General features: G+C 37.5%; 1 protein-coding gene across 5 annotated transcripts in view; it reads left to right on the forward strand.

Annotated features, from left to right (window-relative positions):
* The window catches only part of LOC114351961 (uncharacterized), a 52,878-nt gene that overhangs the window by 15,237 nt on the left and 16,878 nt on the right, over nucleotides 1-20,763 (forward strand). For all 5 annotated transcript variants that reach the window (XM_028303329.1, XM_028303330.1, XM_028303332.1 and 2 more), the window contains 4 exons: nucleotides 858-1,954; nucleotides 2,042-2,158; nucleotides 2,249-2,313; nucleotides 17,904-18,022. In XM_028303329.1, the coding sequence (XP_028159130.1) occupies nucleotides 858-1,954; nucleotides 2,042-2,158; nucleotides 2,249-2,313; nucleotides 17,904-18,022 (1,398 nt within the window). The remainder of the gene's footprint in view (nucleotides 1-857; nucleotides 1,955-2,041; nucleotides 2,159-2,248; nucleotides 2,314-17,903; nucleotides 18,023-20,763) is intronic.

The following is a 20,763-nucleotide window of genomic DNA, read 5'->3' on the forward strand; positions in this document are numbered from 1 at the left end:
AAATGTTTCATTGGTAATAATAATTAATGCTTTTTTATTGATTTTTCGAAAGCGGTACATAGCTACGTTCATATACATGCGTGCGTCGCGGGGACATGCAATTGTTAGGCTGGAGGTAGCGCTATGTAGTGTACGTCGGCCGGGTTGTTTGTCTGGCTGGCTGGAGGTAGGGCAAAGCCCTCTGCTCTTGTGTTGTGCTATCTTGTTATGCTTGTGTTATCCACGAGCCAAACCAACAGATAAGAAGTTTATTTGACAACGGTCAAAGTCACGCTATCGCGCTCGTGGGTAAGGTCACGTTTTATATAATACTATTTAATATAATTAGCTACTTTTACATAATACATAGATATGGTTCAAATCTCGACATTCTATCAATATTATAATGTTTTGAGTGTATGTTTGTAAATTATTAATCCGTCATGCACACATCAGATCACAATTTGGTAGACAAAGATCATAGTTTTATAACGGCATATATTTGACGGCCGTTTGGTGTAGGTTCGATCATCGCACGTAGTAAATATTTTTCCATACTGTAATACGTGCTATGTAGGTATTTCCAAAAAAAGTAATTAGGTATGTTTATATCCGTTATTGTCTGGTACCCATAGTACAAGCTTTGCTTTGCTTAGTTTGTATAATGTCCAAGAATATTTTTATAATTAATAATAAATGGTAATAGGTTAGGTAGTAATATTTTTCAACATCTTGGCCTTTGTTTCCACGGGGCTCGCGTTAAGGCATTTAGTGACAATTATTTAAAGAGCTGCGGGTCAATTTCTAGTTGAACATTATTTTTTTCTGATGAGTTTTCTCACAGCCATACTTAAAGATGGGTTGTCCTTTGTTCACAGGTATCGGCGACGCGGACCGCCGCACAGTCCGCTAGTCCGCCGTATCTGGCCACGTCTTGTGTCTTAACTAGTTACATCTTCACACTGTCTCCACCATTCCCCTGTCCACTTCAGATGCGAATGGACTCCTTCAGTTCGCCGAGGCGGACATTTCAGAGAATGTATCGAAGAATACAACACCCGTACAGGCTACTTAGCCTAAGCGAGCGTATGCACATTTACCGACCTATCCTGCCTTCCCTGCAAGAGGAGGAGTCGACCGAACAAAGGCCCACTGTCGTACTCCAGGAGCAAAGGCAATCGCGAACATCAAAGCGCCGCACTCGTTCTATTTCGTCATACAATCCAAGCACTGAGCAGCCGGCAGATATTGGCCAATCGACACAGATGCATTCTCCCAGTTTGCCCCGCTCTGCATCGAACCAATGGCTGAGGCAGAGCCAGTGGCCGCAGCCAGACGAGCCGGAAATAATAATCACATCGGACGTCCAACTGCAGACTGATGACGAACAGACCGGCTTCGTATCAAGCGGTCTATTATCAGCGTCCCTGCCGCCTGGCCCACCTTATCAAGAACTGCCCATAGAATATGAACCGCCATCAGTCCAAACAGTGAATGAGGCGACGCCAATGTCCTCCGAAGACAACAATGTGTCTGCTGAACTCACTACGGATTACTTAGAGATTGAAGTTATTGAAAATGAGTCTTACGTGAGCTATAACGCCTACGAGGTTCCTGTCACTGAAGTTTATTATCAGCCCACACAAATGGAAACCAATGGAATGGAACTGGTAGCCCAACAATCGGATGTAGTAGAAAGTTCCACTTCAAATGGAGATGCAACGGGTAGCGTTGAAACTGCTCAAAATAGGTCATTGAAGGATTTGTCACCTGTGGTTTCGTTCGAGCTGTACACTCGCAAGACCATGCCAGTTCTGCCGGCGGCGACGCCCGCAGCCAAACAGGTCGCGAACAAGATGATCAAGCACGCTCGCAACAATAAAACTTTAGACGAGAAATTGTTGCATTGCCTCAACTGCGACCTTTTCCCTATTCTACCTGTTACGGGGTATTGCGGTCATACTCGCTGCACGAGGTACGTAATCATATTAACGGGTCACCTACGATATTAATAATAGCTATTTTAAGCAATATGTATTTCATATCTTGTTATGTATTGCAGATGCATTGAGGAGAACGGCGACTGTCCTTGCGGGGCTGAAGCTCCTACAGAACTTCATGTGAATACTGTTGTTCAGTATTTGCTTGGAAAAATGCTGCCAAATGAAAACTATGTTAGGTAAGGATCTGACCATGAACCCGTTTTTATTATGTCTGTTAGATAATGAATTGGCAGCGTTTAACATTTTCTTTCTTTTTTTTGTGATAGGCGCGACGGCAGTCATGAGCGACCTGCAGATGTGTTGGAAGCCTCCTCAGCAGCAGTTAAAAAAAGTAAGTCCATAAATTGTTACGATGTCAAATTTCTTCTTGCGTTTTATGTCAAAGTGCGAACAGCTTTGTCATTTGTTGTCGTTCTTGTTTTGGTTATTCGGGAAATGGCGATGTTATGTATACTCAATTTGATCAACATGTTGTTTGTGCCTTGATCAAATGGAATCCGAAATCATTATAATTCATGTAATTTATGCTTAAATATTATCCTTTTTTGTTTTGCGTGTGTGTTTTCATGCTTTATTTTTTAATATTTATACGTTTACCTGTTTTCTTGATATTATATTGCACTTCTCATTGTTTATCGATATTTTGCAACATTTCAAGGTGGCCTGTGTAATGACACCGTTCATTAATTACATCATAACGCTCTCGTAATCTTGTCATTGTTAGGTCATTTCAATTAATGCTGTAGCGATGTCGTTTCTTGTTGTTTTTTATGTTTTTATACGTTATCAATTGTGCATGTCTTCTCATATTAAACAGTATTTATATACCTATGAAAGTTTATTTATAATTTTGTACTTAAAAATAAAGACATGTTAATTCGATAGATACATGAGAGTCACGTACAATTTTCATTATCTATAATGATTGATGAATCTGATGTGATGTGTACAATTGAAAATAGTTTTATTTGACAGTAACTATAAAAGCCATTATGCGTCATCTAGATAACATTTATTTATATTGCATTGCGAGTTTCATTTTTTGTCATTTATTTCTATCTGGCTTTTTTGTTGAATTGGAGATGGAAACTAAGTAGCCTTACGCAGAACTCACAAAAAAGACGACAACTTAAAATAGGGGAGAAAATGATGCATATTTTTCAAAGAAAAACTGGTATTTTAGAGAAATACTATTTCTTTGCAGGCTCCATCGTGCTTTTCCATTAACTTTTAAAGTTGTTTACTGTGCATTTCTTAGATTTAGATTCCAAGAACTAAAACCAAGGAACACTAAAAATAGTAAAGAAGTTTTCATAAATAATAACTATGTTTTAAATGGCTTTTTCGCTTTGTAGAATGTTTTTCATTCACTTCGAAAACCACAACTAAAAATAGAGGAGAAAATGTTGCTTATTTTTTTAAAAAAAAAATAGTTTTTTTTAAGAACGATACTATTTCTTTGCTGGCTTCATCGAGTTTTTCTACTAACTTAAAGTTTTCCAATGTCTTAGATTTCGATCCAAAGAAGAACTAAGCTAAGCAATAAAATTAAAATAGTAAAGAAGTTTTTTAGTCGCCTCTGTTTTTAAATAACTAAGCTATTTTTTAGATGGCTTCTTCGCTTCGTAGAATGTTTTTCATTCACTTAGATAGTTTCTGTGTAAAGCATTTTTTAGACTTCGATCCTTCGCTGGATTCTAACTGGACAGCATAATTAAAATGGCGAACATTCCTTGTTCTTAACAAAACCGTTTTTTATAAAAAGCAACAAGTTGTATGTCTGTGAAACGTTTTCATTCCACTTCGAAGGTTCTATAAAAACATTTTTAGGTACATATTGCCCATTATCTAAGAGGTCGTTTAATGTTACACTACATTTGTTCTACCTGTCAAAATGACTCACGGCAAAATATAATATTTTTTTTCTTCTAAATCGTACGCAGTTCGTTAACCAATCCAAGTGATGCGTCGTAACGCGGAGTTTACGAAGTTTGAGGTTACGTTACCGTTAGATACAATATTTATTACGACTATCTTGTTCATTATTTGACTTATCCAGATCGGGCTGAGCGAATTAAATAATTATGCTATAAAATACATAATAGCGAGTCGCGTCGCAGCCTCGTGGGTGTAAGTGTAATCGCGCATCGACAAGGCTATTATGTAAATCGGCCATTTGTTTGTTACATTGCGGTTATATAAGCACATTGTCGGTGCAGCTGAGAGCGCTGGGTCGCAGGTTACGTTACCGGCGGGATATAGGTCGAAATACAACAAATACGAAACCTAATAAATTAAACCTAAGATTTAAAATATTATTGAATGTTATGTCAATCTATTTCGCGTACGCACGCGATTGCGTACGGTCATATAAACTAGTAATCATATAAGGTTCAGCGTGTGATCGCGAAAATGTTCTTTGATGCTCCTTTGATGTGTCGTTGAATGAGCACATCTGTCTTCGCAAATAGGGCAAAAATTGTATAACGAAAACCTGAATTACAACCATACAGCAAATTCATGACCCTTCAAATACTTATTTGTATTGGAGTTGACATATTTGCACAGCCGCCTCTGTGTATAGCGGCCAATCAACTATCAGGTTACTAACTTCTAGACTGACGGGATTCCATGCACAACCTCCCCTTTGTAATAGCTACGTTACGCACGAGGGTACAAGGAAGAGAGGCAGCCACATTAGGTAACACAGAGTCGTTCAGGAGAGTGTCAGGAAGAGGTGCAGAAACCGCAGTTAAGGAACGGCTGGGACGAACAAGGATAAGCGAATCAAACTCGTGAGCCTTGTTAGGGTTACACTGATTAAGGCAACCCTTTACAAGGCTTGGAAGCATGTGGGTAACAAGCCATTGGACGTGGAGAGGGTCATTAATTATACGTATATTTTCTACTTTGCCGAACTTTAGCGTGAGAACGGTTTGTCCAAAACATATGAATTTGGTCTTATTCAATGCAAGATTAAGTGCCCTTTAACCGTCATGAAGACCACTTTTCGATAGGGTAAGTCCTTTACGCGGTATAACCGGAAAACCGAAAAAACGCCGCTTTCGGGGGCCCCCACCACTTAAGCACAACTCCGTCGAAGTCGAAAACTTAGGAGAGTCTTAATGGGCAACCAATGAAGCCATTAAAGCAAAAAATCTTTTGTAGGAATTATTTCCGATTTAATCAATTTTTGTGTTTAATTCTACTGGCCTATTACCGGCTCCCGCTGTGCTATGCCGGTCGTCCTGTACATACAGAGTGTACGTAGACTTCAGCCAGACGAGCCGGCCGATACACGTAGTACTCTGTATAGTACAAGCCCATTGATTAGCCGGGGGATAACGGCGGGCTGGCCGGTGTAAATAAAAGGGGAAATCCCCGAACCTGATCGGATTACACATGCCCGACACCAAAAAACGAGTAGATGTTTGTGTCGATAATTACGTTAACGTTTTAACGTTGTTTGCAACCCGATACCGTACACTTTTGTAAGCTTACAAATTGTTTATAAAATCAACAGTTAAAACTTTTTGCGAAAGTTTCCCAGACTCCCCAAGTAATTCTGAAACTGTTACTGAAGTTTTATAAGACTACTAGCTTTTCGCTCGCGGCTTCGCCCGGGGTTTACGCGGAAATTATTCGAATTCTCGCCGTAAAAACCATCCTTGGGCTTCAACCTCAGATCATAGAAGGGAATAGATGTGAAACGGGGGCGTGGCGCGTGTCTCCGCGATATGCCCAGAAACGAACATCGGCCGCGTAGCTAGGTTAGTCGCGATTCAGTCGTACTAAGGAAATGTTCTCCGAATTTTTTGGATAATGCGTCGTTACGTGCAATAAAACAAGTGAAACGAAGAACTACAGGAACAATGGAGTCATTTACTACATGTAAGTATTGCAAATCCATTGGTATTCTGGTTATAAATAAAAAAAACTTAACATTTTTACGAACGAATTCAGTGCCGTAACAGTTACTGCGATATCGAAATCAGTGGTGATAAAAATTCTAACACACTTGTACATTGACGATTTAGTTAGCAACCACTTTATGTCATGCTCAACTACTGCGCGATGTATTTAATTTCTTCCGATATCCACTGTCGTGTGAAAATACACAGTACGGCCGCATGTGCCGGTCGTAACATAGTGCCGTGCTCGTGTTCTAATGCGGTTTCCTATTATCGATAAATAGAAGTAAATTATAATTTTCTATTTTGTAATTTTAAATAAAAAAATTATGTGTTACTTGCGATTATAAGATTTTACAAAAAAAATAATAACAGTAGAAGTAATTAGTAACTGTCAACTATGTAATTACTATAAGAGCTAGTTGAAAGCCTAATATAGGCATTATTTTTGATAAACATATGCGGTACGCAGATCGCCATAATTAATCCTTCAAGGCCCGCGAATCTAGACACAATAGATAATCAATTGTTATGACATTAATTAATGCCGTCTGGGACTCAAGCGGTTAAAAAGTAAATGCGTGATAGTAGTTAATAATAACGTATAATAATAAAAAGGTTTTCATACATAAGCATTTTGTGAAACCAGTTTCGAGCCTTGCCCCTAGCGATTTAAAGTATCGATATCTTGTCGACTTCATTTTATCTTTGTTCTCTCACTAGTTTTCAAAGTGTGCGTCACGTCACGCGGCCATTGATTGGCCATAAGGCACGCCTTCTGGCCAATCACAGCACTTTTAAGCCGGTTGCACATGTTGTCGTAGACTCTCAGTCGCTTTGCTTTTACACAGTTGAATGTGTGTGTGGGAGCTGTGGTGGGGGAAATGTGGGGACACTGGTTCTCGTTGTAGTTACGCGCGACTTCATATCTATTCTCTTTCTATGATCTGAGGCTTCAACGAACATTAAAAAAAGAAAAAATAAAATTGGCTCAGGCGTTGTTGAGTTATGCGCTTACCAACACATTTTGCGATTAATTTTAATATTATAGATTATGAGTTATGCAGGTTACGACTTTTTATAACCTTCTACTTACAGACTCATCAAACAAGCTATTATACTTATCTGTAATGTTATTATGAAGAGGTGAACATCCAATAAATGTAATAGTTTTAGTACCTACTGCTCCGATTATAAAAATGTGAATCCATGCGTTGATAGAATAAAGTTACGTACTCGTACAAATACTGTTGCAAAAACTGTACAAATACAAACGCTGTTGCCAAATACAGTTCTATTTACTCCGGAACATTCGCTCTCTATGTGCCTGTTCAAATTCGGACTATTTCATGCTACAATATGTCATTTAGATGATTATTCAGTTAAATGACGCATTTGCTTACATAAAAGTTTAGAAATAAACACGTTACATTTGTTTCTAAATGTCTACAATTTGGTACTTTTCTGCTTAATCACCTTTTATGTGTAAAATAGAGGTTTTAATTAAGCTGTGGCAACTGGTTATTGATTCCAAGTTCATGCATACGCGGCGGCGTTGTGTACTTGCGTCCCAGTCTAGTGTTCTTGAACTCTCCGGCTGAACTGAGGGGATGTTACCCGGGCGTCCTTTCGCTGCTCCGAGGGTGTAACGCCCTTATCTTAGCTACGAGTAAATAATACCTATCAATCAAATGAGCCACGATTACTGCTCGGCAATTATGCTCGAACCACTTGTGGGATATCGGGCTTCAGATTTATTCTTACGTAACGTTATTATAGCGGATACATCTATGTACATATCAAGCTAAACAGTGTGGCCTTTACCTTGTTGTAATAGGCACTATTTTGCAACAAACGTATACAGACTAATATGCTTTGCACAAATGTTTAATGGCATTCGAAATCCACATCGGTGCAATAACTGTTGGCAGATTGTGCTATTGGCGATAATAATGTATGCAAACAAAGATATTATAAATACATAAACATCACTAGTCTTTTTATTTATATGTATTAATGACATAATGATAATAGGTAAAAGGTTTCCATTGAAATCAAAACGGACGTTACAGCATCTGTTCTGTTTTCCTTTATGTAATCGTCGCAGATTTTCCCTCACTAAGGACAAGGATAAGGCTGACCTTCTAGCTAGAAACATGTAACTAAAGTGTTTATTACAGTTCACTGAACCCGCTATTTTTAGTCTTAGCTACTATACAGTAAATGTCACAAACTTATCAACCGAAAGATAAAATCGTCTTCATAAAAATTGTTTATCATTAACATTGTTATTATTGTAATCAGTTGCAGAGCCACACGTGCACCTAATTTTTTTATAGTGCCACGTGCCAATTCTGAGACTGTGAAATCTGTGTGCACTCATTAAGTGACCGAAAAGCAAAATCTGTGCCAAATCAGTACAATTTTCTTTTCGAAAGCCTTGAAAACTCCGCAAATGTCTGCACCGTCCCATTTTCTACTGCGCCACTGAATATTAGGGATTCGTGATGTTATAATGTATGTATTTTATAGTATGAAACTATGAAACAAAGTCGATCCGTTTGGTTGTAGGTACGCCAAAGATGTTTTAAAGTATTTAACGGGTTTTGATTTAAAGGAGTTGTCCCAAAATGTATGGAGCCTAGGCCCACAACCTGTACACCTACCAAAAAGAAGGGCTTTTAAATGTACAACAGTTTCTTATTATTCAATTTCTTTTAAATAGCTTAGTTTATTCGCTTAAAACAAAAGATTGTTAAGAGCGTTTACGCCGTTTGGCGCAAAAACAGTACTTTTTCAACTCGTTACAATCATTAACCAGTAATACTACAAATATGGTATAGGCATAAATAGTTAGGCAATTTCGTCGTCTAAATAGTTAATTGAGAAAATATTGCGATTAGTTTAGTATTCAAGAATTATATCAAGATAAGTCCACACAGGTTTTGTAAATTTCCACTTTAGCGTCAGTTTACAAGCTGAAATTTTTATAAAAATACTGTGAAAACGATTTAACAAACATTTATATCCTATAGCATAGATCCTTGGGCAAATAGTTATCTGAGAAAATTTTTAGATTTAAGCATTTTACAGTATAAAATATATGATGAGACAAATAATCTTATGGTATAGTGTGCTTACTTTCTGTGAAAGTGTTCTTTCACAGAAAGAAGCAGTGGAAAGGGGGAGCGAGAGGCCTCAGCCGACACTCCGGTTATCCGCCGCCGACACCCTGGGCGCAAGAGGACAGCTTATGGTCTCCAACTGTCCCTTCCTAACAGGCCTCGGTCGCTAGACATGGAGGTGTCTGGTGGCGGCTAAGGACGAATGCTACAGGCAACAGCCAATGGCGATGTCCCGCGTTCCCTCATATCACTCATATGGATCATGGCAGAAACAGTCAGGATTTAGTGGGTGTAGGGGCTACCCACCTTCTGGCACTAGCTGCCCCCGCAGCTGGTGGGTATGAAATGTTATGCATTTTCCGGATAAAAAAAGAATAGTAAACAGGAAAAGTTTGTTTTGAATAGAACCGATTTGAAAAAATCTCTCACCATTAAAATTCAATTTTTTTTCTGCTGAACATAGGCTGTATAAAATATTCTCAAAATAGTAAAAAACCTTTGATAATTTACTATTTGATAAAGAATTTACGTATTTATTATTGATTAGGACTAATGTATACCATTATTTATAATTATGGAGTCGGTGTTGGAAGATTTGAAGATTTTATAGTTTCTTTGGGCTGTCACTTGACAGCCTGGCACACTTTTACGATGGTGGATGAAAGTATTTTGGTTTGACTATAGAGCGTAAGAACACGCACACAGTCATAATTATTTTAGTGTGAATAAAAACAGCATCGAAATTACCTAAACTTGACATGCCACGCTAGACGTAAACGCTCTTAAGAAAATAGCAATACTCAACCACAAAAACCATCATGGTGGACGAATGTCATTTTGATGACATCTGTCACTTTTGACATTAAGTCGTATCTTGGTGGAGAGTGACAGATGAAATCTGATAGTCTATGGTTCATCTTTTTTTTTATCTGACGCCATACACCATCTTGTGTATGCATTTGAGAATGATAATTCATGAATAGTTTTTGATTTTGAGCGGCTAAATTATATGCTAGATATAGTTATTTATATTTTTCCCTTAATCAGTAGATTTTTCTTGATTTTTGATATGGCGTACAACCTCCGGGCCGAAATTGGGACAACTCCTTTCAAGAGCAAGGTTTAAATTCTTTTAGTCGTGCGTGTCCTGGGCGGGTTGCTAGACCATAATGATGTAACAATGCAAATATAATCATTATACAGTATTATTACAAACGTATGTTTATAGCTTTATTTTGTGAACTTGAAATCATTTGGCCAACCGGTTAACCGGCCAACTTATTATGTTAAAATAAAATTATTATTTGGGTTCTGTCACTTGTGATTAATGCTATGTAAATATTATTCAACTTATGTAATAACATCAGATCGTCTCATAGAGTAATACAGTTCCACTTTTGTACCTAATTATTCCCAGTTTCGACATGTTCTTTGCAGCGTTAAATTACCCGCAGTTTTTCTCCGACGAGAACTTATTCGTATTTTAAAACGAAAATACCCTTCTTCGTAATCTTCTTATAGTGAGTAGTCCGATAAAATCTTTTAGCTATGGTAGGCATCGTCTTAAGCGCTAATCAATTTAAAAATAAGCAAAGTAAATATTTTTATTTAATATTTTTATCTGCTAGATATTCTCTATTAACGAGGCCGTTGCCTTGCAAAGCCTGATAAAGGTCAGGCTACACGGAACGCGTGTTTGTAACTATCATTTTATGACTATTTAGTCTGCTGATAACCGACATTTCCGATTTCCCAACCGTCTTTGTTTGTAATGTATTACCTTTGTCTCGGTTTTACAATGAACGCCGTTAACCACATTCCGGCAATTTCATTGCGCGGCTGCACCGGCTGGTAACTTTATTTAACTTAATATAAATCTAATCAGAGTTGTTTGAGAGCCATCCTAATCTCGTATAGGCTGATATCCGGGATATCCTCGGTATAGTGTCGGGTTAGCTTAGCTCTTGGATCTGTGGCTGAGCTATCAACAGGTTTGGTGACCGAGGTATATAACTGTCCATAAAACCTTTCGATCTCACCCAGAACCTCGGCTTTTGTTGACGTTACACTACCGTCTGCCGTCTTCAGCTTCGTCAGCTGGCTTTGCCCAATAGAATTGTCTCTTGCAAACACTTTGGAGCCTTGGTTCCGCTCTATCGCCTCTTTAATACTATTAGTATTAAAGTTGCGAACATCATGTCGCAAGGACTTCCATATCTGTCTATTGAGCTGCCGATATGCCTTAGCGTCAACGGAGGTCTGCAGTGTCATTGAACGTCTTTCAACCATGAGTTTGAGGGTACGGTCGGATAGCTTTTGCGGTTTATTTTTACGTCGTGGTCTAAAAAATTTCGACCCGACCGCTTGGACAGTTTCTACGAACCTGTTATTTATCTCGTCCACTGACTCGCAATTTTCCAGGCATGCAAAGCGATTCGACAACTCGAGCTGAAAGCTCTCGGGGCAGTGAATATGAGCATTAGAGGGGCGGAGCGTAGACTTCATCAAACGGGACCTCTCCAGCTTGACGTTAATGTTTAGTATGCCTCTGACTATCCGGTGATCACTACCGGTTTTCACCCTGTTGATCACGGAGACATCGCTAAATATTCGTCGCTTTGTGGTCATAATGAAGTCGATCTCATTTCTCGTGGAACCATCGGGACTCATCCAGGTCCACTTCCTGTGAGGCGGCTTCTGAAAGAAGGAGTTCATCGCATAGAGATTCTCCTTTTCCAGGAACTCGGCCAGCCTCTGTCCCCTGGGGTTCCGTCGCCCATATCCATATTGCCCCACTCTCAGCTCATCATCACCTCGCATGCCCAGTTTAGCGTTGAAGTATACCCCAGTGCCTGAAGACGAAAGTCTACAACCAATGTGTGTTACCTGTGATGACTTATGGCTCGGAAACGTGGCCCCTCACTATAGGCCTTATACAGAAGCTCAAAGTTGCACAGCGTGCTATGGAGAGGGCTATGCTCGGTGTTTCTTTACGAGATCGAATCAGAAATGAGGAGATCCGTAAACGAACTAAAGTCGCTGACATAGCCCGACGGATCAGCAAGCTGAAGTGGCAGTGGGCTGGGCACATAGTACGCAGAACTGACGGCCGATGGGGCAGCAAGGTTCTGGAATGGAGGCCACGTACCGGAAAACGCAGCGTGGGACGTCCACCCACAAGGTGGACCGATGACCTGATAAAGGTAGCGGGAAGGCGCTGGATGCAGGCCGCTACCAACCGTGCGATGTGGAAGTCATTGGGGGAGGCCTATGTTCAGCAGTGGACGTCCTGTGGCTGAAATGATGATGATGAATGATGATGAAATCTAATCATAAAATTAAAATTTTCGAGTCACAAATGTTTGTGACAAAACTCCTCCGAAACGGCTTGACCGATTCTTATGAAATTGTGTGTGTATAAGTATTCAGTAGGTCTGACAAAATAAAACGTGACATCCCTATTTCGCACGTATTTTTCACATCCCTAGGTGAAAAGAGATTTTCACGCGTACGAAGTCCCGGGCCCGGGCGCAGCTAATAAATTACACTGCACAACAAAATTGCAACTTTTGGCTGATGATTGACTTTCATTACATGATGTTTACTAATTTGACGTCGCTGATTCTGAATCTGCCGTCTATTTTTTCGTAGCAGCTCTTGTTTACGTGTTATAGCTTTCACTCAAAAATTCCTAAATTTCAGTCTTAATTCGCCGACAGTTCAAAAAATACTATGTTTTCTTTGTATAATTTAATATGGTAGCATTAAGAAGTGTTTGTGTGAATGATCTAAATCAATTTTGTTTCATTTGCGGAGAGGATATGTTTAAATAATCCGTTTAAATGTGACAAAGTTCGTAAAATTGGCTTACAAAAATTAGTTTGGGGACCCAGTGGAAATGAAAGATAAGCCTTGAATTCCGCAAAAGGCGTGGAAAAGATGCGTTGAGTTTTTACGTTTATAAACAAATAAGAATATGTGTAGATTTAGGTACGAAACCGCTATGATCTGAAAGGAATCTTCAAGTCTTCCGAAAAGATATGGAATGAGTTATTTTGGCATTTTAATTATTTTTTTTGGAAAATCCGAAAAAATCTTACTATTCTTACAAATCGAACAACGTATGAGTCACTTACAAACATGTTTTTTTGGTTGGATGTAATATAAACATCGAATTACACTCTCTTCGCAATCACCTGAACAATTTTATCACAACTCTTAAGGATCTAAGTGAAGAACATGGCGAGCAAATCCACCAGGGCCTTCGTACGATAGAGGGACGCTATCAGGGCCACTGGAATGCACACATGATGGCTGACTGCTGTTGAATCATTCAGAAGAGCTGTCTGCCTTCAGCATCAGCAAGGAAGTCAAATAAAAGAAAGTTTTTTCAACTTAACAACTTCATAAAATAGGATCATCTCTAAAAAAGAGTGTTTTTTTTACAAAAAGACCCAAGTGTCATATTTTTTTAACCAGAGCTGATACAGACATTTCAATCACAGATTTGAAATCGTCATTAAAAATTGGACTAATATCATGTAACATAACCCAATCATCAGAAATGCTGTTGTGCAGTGTTATATCTTTTTCAACAACACGAGTACTTATAAATCGTCATGATCTCAATGTAATGAATGAAACATAGATACCTAAATACTTGTGTTATGGAGTGTAGATCTCGCGCCCTTTCCGAGTGTTTCACCAGAAGTAGTTCTATTCCTGGTACTAAAATTACGAAATCCTTGAATGACGTCTTAGTACTTGAAGCGATTCACCTTGCTGCATTGTTTTCTGTTTGGAAAACACAAACCTAAATGGGGAATTTTGAGCCGTTTACGAAATTAAATTATGTAATCGTCTGTAAAATAACAGTTAAACCCAGAAACAATAGTCGGTCTATTTTTTTCTCGAAGGGTATTTCTTTGTGGTGGTCATGAAAGGCTTAGGTCGTTGTCAGTCGTCGATACGAACTTGAATAATAGCGTGACACGCTGCGCGAGTCACAAGCGATTAGCGGAATATGCAGAATTAAATAATTAATGATTATTTTAGGCTTAAATAATTATAAATAAACCTTAAATACTTTGCCTTTATTTTTGACATTTGTGCAGGTGCAAAAAATATACAAATAAAACTGTAATGACGTTTTAATTAGTATTTTAAAGAAACGATAAAAATAATTTAATTGAAGTGGCAACTCTGAATTAACCAGTTAATTAGTGAATCGAAACAAATATTTGTAAAGACAGCAAGTTATACAATTTGGCGATGTAACTAAACTAAAGTACCTAATTAAGGCAATAATCATTATCATTATTATGATCAATACGATCTAATTACTCGTTTTATATAAGTTAGTGTTGGCCTTAAAACCTAAGTTATCTCATCCCTCCGCTGATCACTTGCGACGGCGTGTTACATAACATAACGCAGACTCTGACTCCGTTCTGGGTTATGTAACGCCGTATTATGTAGCAGTGTACAAATGTCACAGTCTTTGCGATTTATAAAGGCAAATATTTCGGCGAATAATGACCATATACATTACTTGTAATAACCCTTAAGACGATTTAACTTGTTTAAGATATAATATGTACTGTCACACGTTTACATAACATTACTACTAGCTAATGATGGAAACACGTCATTGGGTATTTCTGTAAAATGATATACCTTATCGTACATACTCGTACAGTTGCAATGGTAACAATATGAACAATTCTATTGATCAATTAATGTCTACATTTATAATAATGTTTATAATATCTTCCGCTAACTATGGAATTTATATTAGCATTCCAATAATTAAAAGTATCCTGCTTGGAAGTATTATTTTACTAGGGCACAGTATTTTAATGTGGTAATGTAAAATAACGACACATAAAATTGTTTGTTATTATACATTTAACAATCCCAACGCGGCTCCCAGCCCGCATCGGAGCCAAGGCCGCTGCGGCGCCGTGGAAAGCGGTCGCCGCGAGAGCCGCGTATGGAGCGAAATTGCGATTTATGGACATAGCGATTTTTTTCACAATTTCTATTTGAAAAAAATACCTATCGATAGGTTACGTTATTCTGATAAATAAATGCTGCACAAGATTTTCTCTAAAACCAATAGTTTGACTGGAAAAAAATATTTTCCATTTTCGTTGTATGGAATGAAACATAAAGTGGTCGATTTCGACTAAGCCTTGACAGATCTTGCTTTAAAACTACTTAAGCCTTGTTCTATGGCTTGTTGACTGTAATCCTACGCTATCAGCGCGCATGCAAAGTTGCCCGTTCACAAGTTATAAGGTTCTGAAAAATTAAAAAAAAGTAAGTAAAAGTGACTTTTTTTTGGAATATCTTTAAAGATTTAACAAAAATATAAAGATTTTATACGTTAATAATGTAAATTAACCTTAAATTACTGCTAAAAACACATTTTAATAAACTTAAAAGGACTTAAATCAGCGATTTTTTTTTCACAATTTCTGTTTAAAAAAAATACCTATCGATAGGGTATGTTATTCTGATGAATAAATATTACGAGCGTTTTTATCTAAAACCAATATTTTGGCTGGAAAAAAATATTTTCCATTTTCGTTGTATGGAATGAAACATAAAGTGGTCGATTTCGACTAAGCCTTAACCGATTTTGCTTTGAAACTACTTGAGCCTTGTTTTATGGCTTGTTGACTATAATCCTGCACTAACAGCGCGCGCCCAAAGTTGCCCGTTCAGAAGTTATGAGGTTCCGAAAAATGAAAATTAAAGTAAGTAAAATTGACTTTTCTTTAGATAAGACGACAAGAGAAAGGTTAATTACATTACTAAAGTATATAATTTTCATGTTTTAGTTGAATCTTTAAAGATTTATACCCAAAAAAAGATACTTTTACTTACTTTAATTTTCATTTTTTGGAACCTCATAACTTCTGAACGGGCAACTTTGGGCGCGCGCTGTTAGTGCAGGATTATAGTCAACAAGCCATAGAACAAGGCTCAAGTAGTTTCAAAGCAAAATCTGTCAAGGCTTAGTCGAAATCGACCACTTTATGTTTCATTCCATACAACGAAAATGGAAAATATTTTTTTCCAGTCAAACTATTGGTTTTAGAGAAAATCTTGTGCAGCATTTATTTATCAGAATAACGTAACCTATCGATAGGTATTTTTTTCAAATAGAAATTGTGAAAAAAATCGCTATGTCCATAAATCGCAATTTCGCTCCATAGTGAGCCGGCGCGAAACGGCGCCACGCCATCCATGCGTTTTGCAACAGAACAGAGAATTGCCCATCTGTCAAAACACAACTAAGTTGCCATCCATAGTGAATAATAAAATAATAGCAGATCGGACATGTGGACTGTTATTCACAAATTAATCCTTGAACTGGCTCATAAAACGACGATTTTAAATGAACTTAATTAATTATGTTATATCATAGGTCATGGACGTCATGGTTCATGTTTATTTTTTTGCGATATGCGATTTTTCAATAAATCATTCGGACAGTTTGGCTTTGAAAAACGAATCCTACAAGAGACGTGAAACATGGGTATTTAGTTATTTACATGCGAAATCTATGGAGAACAATTTTTTTGACCGCTCACAATAAGTACCTCAATGAGGGCTATCGTTTTAGCGCTCACCAGTTAGCGCCACTGTAGAGTAAGGTCCTGTCACTTGCTTGTAGCGAAGACAGTGGCACCAACTGGTGAGCGCTAAAGTGATAGGAGGACTATTGGATTTGAACTCATCAAGATGGCGCCACTGTAGGGTAAGTTCCTGTCAATCGCCAGGGGTACCAACTGTTAAGTATAAAAACGATAGCCCTCATTGACTGGTCCAGTCCAGTCCGATCTCCTTCGTAATCAGCAAAAAAAAAACACGAGAACGACGTATTTTGTTGGAGGGAGTAATTTTGTCGTTGATACTGAATGGCTAAGTCAATGAACGACAAGGCAAGTTGCCAGGCCAAGACCAAAATAACAGGAACGTTTGCAGGGTTAATAGCCGAAACCGTTGTAATTACAAACAAAAAGTTTCTTATCCGACGTAGATGATGAAAGAAAGACGAGGACACACAGAAAGCGGGAGCTGACAGGTACGCGGGTCAACTGATATCTCTATTACAGCAACTTGTCTAAGTCACGTATCTTTTTAGGAGTATAAAAGCGAGAGGTCACTATTAATTAATAACAATACTTAACCTTGTAAAGTTAAATTCGTCAAGTAGATAGTTTTGGAGATGTCAACTAACTCGTCGCGTCGCGTCGCGTCGTGCACATTATTATTCTTCAATAAAGTTGATCTGTTTTTTGTAAATAGGCTTTCAACCACTCCCTCGGGATAATATTAATATAGGCTAGTGTTGAGAAGAAGTAGCCCAAGAAATCTGTTATTGTTGTCAGATCTTCATATTTTTGCTTTGCTATGGATTTTAATTAAAAATATAATAATAATGTGGTCTAGGTAATAAAATACTTTTATTTTTAAACGGTCTTATTCATAATAAAATGCTAATATAGGTTTAAAACCTACATTAGCTAAAACGTTTGATAGGCTTAAAACACTCTTATAAACCTCTGATAAAAAACGTTATTCATAATCGTTTATAAACCTTTGATAGCTAAAACAGAGTTTAATATTTTCTTTCCACAGACTATACAAAAAGAATGAACGAAAACAGCTTTTTTGGTGATTTAACTTGATGGACCATGTAAAATCATAGACAAATCGCAGNCGAAAATGTATAAAAGCAATTTAAACATGAAGTGGAAGGAAATGCTTATAGTAATAACTTAGCAAATTGTGTCTGCTCCATTTTTGCAAATTCAGCGAAATATGTTTTCTGTCAAAAGCTGTGTCAAAAAACATGTTTGTTTGTCTGACAGGGCCATCGGTAGGCGGCACGGTTCGCCCGCGCCGCTCTCGCGGAAACCGCAGTGCGCCGATGCGTGTGCGATCCAACGCTCCGTGTGACGTCAACGCCAGGATGCCGATGTCGCCACAGGTAGACAAAAGTTATTTAATTTTGTGTCTTTTTGAAGAGTCGCAGCAGACTACAAACTTTTTATCGGCTGATAGTCTGGTCGGCTTCCAATTTCTATTAGGAATCGGCCGATACCAAATCTGTAATGTGCGCTCTTTCATTAATATAAAATCACGACAAAACCATCGGCCGACTAAAAGTTTGTCGTCTGCGGAGTTTTAGGCTTTTAAAAAGCTTTTACACGTCCAATTTAAACCCTACCACTGCTTCAGGACAATAATGTGGGTCACGGCCATGACATGACATTATAATGACACTTTCCGCTGCTACAGATACACAATCAAAGATTTTTTCCCAAGGATTCTGCCACAAATTACTGGTCTGTTAGAAATTAATTGGGTAGTTGATATCAATTACTGGTTTGTTAGTAGGAGGTAGAAGTAATTGAAAGTGGATACCAATAACAAATAATTCCAAGACAACTTCTATAATAAACTCATAACTAGCGCTGCGCTGTAAACTGAGTAAGTTTTCATTTGGATGTAAAATTCTTTTTAAAATCGATAATTGTGAGGCAATTAATTGAGTTCGCAATCTGATGATGATGATGACGATTGACTAGGGCGGCGTCGCGTCTTTCCGTTCTATACATAGCCAGAACGCAAGGGTGTGAAACTAATCGAGTATAGTTTGGAAATGACTTTTTTTACTAAGCTCCTCCAAACTATACACGACCAGTACGCATATGCTGCGTACTGCTCGCGTATACTTTGTATTGACTTAGGTCAATTATCTTGCTCCAAAATATACATCGCCAGTACGCATACGGAATAATCATGTAGGTATGTATTGTAATAAGTGCGTGATTACAATTTATACGCGAGTAGTTGCATGCTAGTCATTTTGACTTATTGACTTATTGCCTCTATTACATATTAATTCATATCTGCGTGTCTACTTTAAACATTGAATCATCTTTCGACACGTGCCATTGTTTTGATAAAGGATTTTTTGGTGTTTCTTATTCTGCCATAGAAAATATATTTGTTTTGGGGCTGATATTTCATCAATTCTGTAGGTATGGAAATATGTCAAAATGATTTTGTTCTTGAGATAAAAGTTAATATACAGGGTGTTAGGTAAATGGGTATATGAGCCGACACTAGCCCATGTTTACATGGGCATATAAATGGTATGGTGAAGTCAGAAATTTGATATCATCATTTTAATTTGTTAAATTTTCATACAAAATAAATTTTATAAAATCCGATTTGTATGAAAATTAAAATAATTAAAAATTTTCGAAATTCTACAAATCCAGTAGGAAGCCAAACATCATTCAATGATTGACTCGTGAGTAGGAACCGTCTCACGTGTTTGTTTTTGAAAACAACTTGCAAGTTGAGTAATGGTTGAAACGAAACGTGTGTTTTGTCGTTGCGTTATCGAAATAGAAACAAAGTTTGGGAAATATTGCCGTTGGCGCAGAAAATAATTACCTTTTTAAAAAAATAAAACCGACTTCAAATGCGTGAACACAAAAAAAACTAAAAATTAAAAATATTGCATATAAAAAAGTTCATCCCCAATTTTCCACCCTTAGGGGTGAAATATTTTCTTCAAATTCGCATGAAACCACCCTTTTGATAATACCTATTCAACAAAAAAATTATCGTTCAAATTGATTTATAATCGGCGGAGATATTGCGTATAAAAAAGTTCATCCCCAATTTTTCAACCTTGGGGGTTGTTTTTTCTATTATTAAATTTAAATGGGACCACCCTTGAGGTATTACCTATACGCCGAAAAAAGATTTGTTCAAATCGGTTCATAATTGGCGGAGTTAACGCGTAACAAACATAGAAAAAAAAAACATACGGGTCGAATTGAGAACCTCCTCCTTTTTTGAAGTCGGTTGAAAAGCACATGTTTTCCTCAGGGCTATACGAAATTAGAAGACCCGTATTATGAAACGTACATCAAAACTCGATTTAAATTGATTGAATCATAGTAAGACAAATTGCAGCATCTGCTTATACCAAGCACACTTGAATCTATTCTTCAGTGTACATTCGTTCATACTTGAGTGTCATTTTAATCTGTCGTAGCGTAGCTTAAACTTCACACCTGGTGGATGCATTTGGCTGCTGTCCATTAAGGTGCAAGTAGTGACACACCTACTTTATTTTTGGGACTGTTGATAAAATGTTGAAAAATGTCAAGTACGTCTTTTATGTTTGACTCACTCAGTGATTCCGTTGTTTCTAGTGTAAAATATTTTACCTTTGAGTGGTAGCAATGTTTTGGGCAAACTAAAATGAAATATTGCATGCTTGCACGAACAGTCATATTTACTTATATTGACGTATTCCTACGGATCACAAGGAAAAATTAGAGGATATTAATTATTACCTTTATCAGAAAACACGAATAATCGTTTTATTACCTATCTATGAATATTAGGTAAAATGCAATTTTGCTCTCTCTGCTGGTATACTTGAGAAGGCCGAATGAATGAAAAATTTAATTTAATTGAATGACGTCAATAGAAAACGAAACTACGCTCATCCAACGTTATCATTTTGTAATTTGAATATTAATCCAATTGAAAAACATTAATCGTATGACGAATGTTCTTTGTCTAGCTGATGACACAATAATGCTGTCTGGAAATGATTGTAATTTAATCGTGTTCTCCCCTTAAAAAGGATAGAAAGTAAAAAATCTTAGAGAATTAAATAATTCGTCTATGTCAAAATAT

Source organism: Ostrinia furnacalis, unplaced genomic scaffold (genome assembly GCF_004193835.3).
Source record: "Ostrinia furnacalis isolate ACB-3 unplaced genomic scaffold, ASM419383v2 OfSCF1232, whole genome shotgun sequence".
NCBI classification, from domain to species: domain Eukaryota; kingdom Metazoa; phylum Arthropoda; class Insecta; order Lepidoptera; family Crambidae; genus Ostrinia; species Ostrinia furnacalis.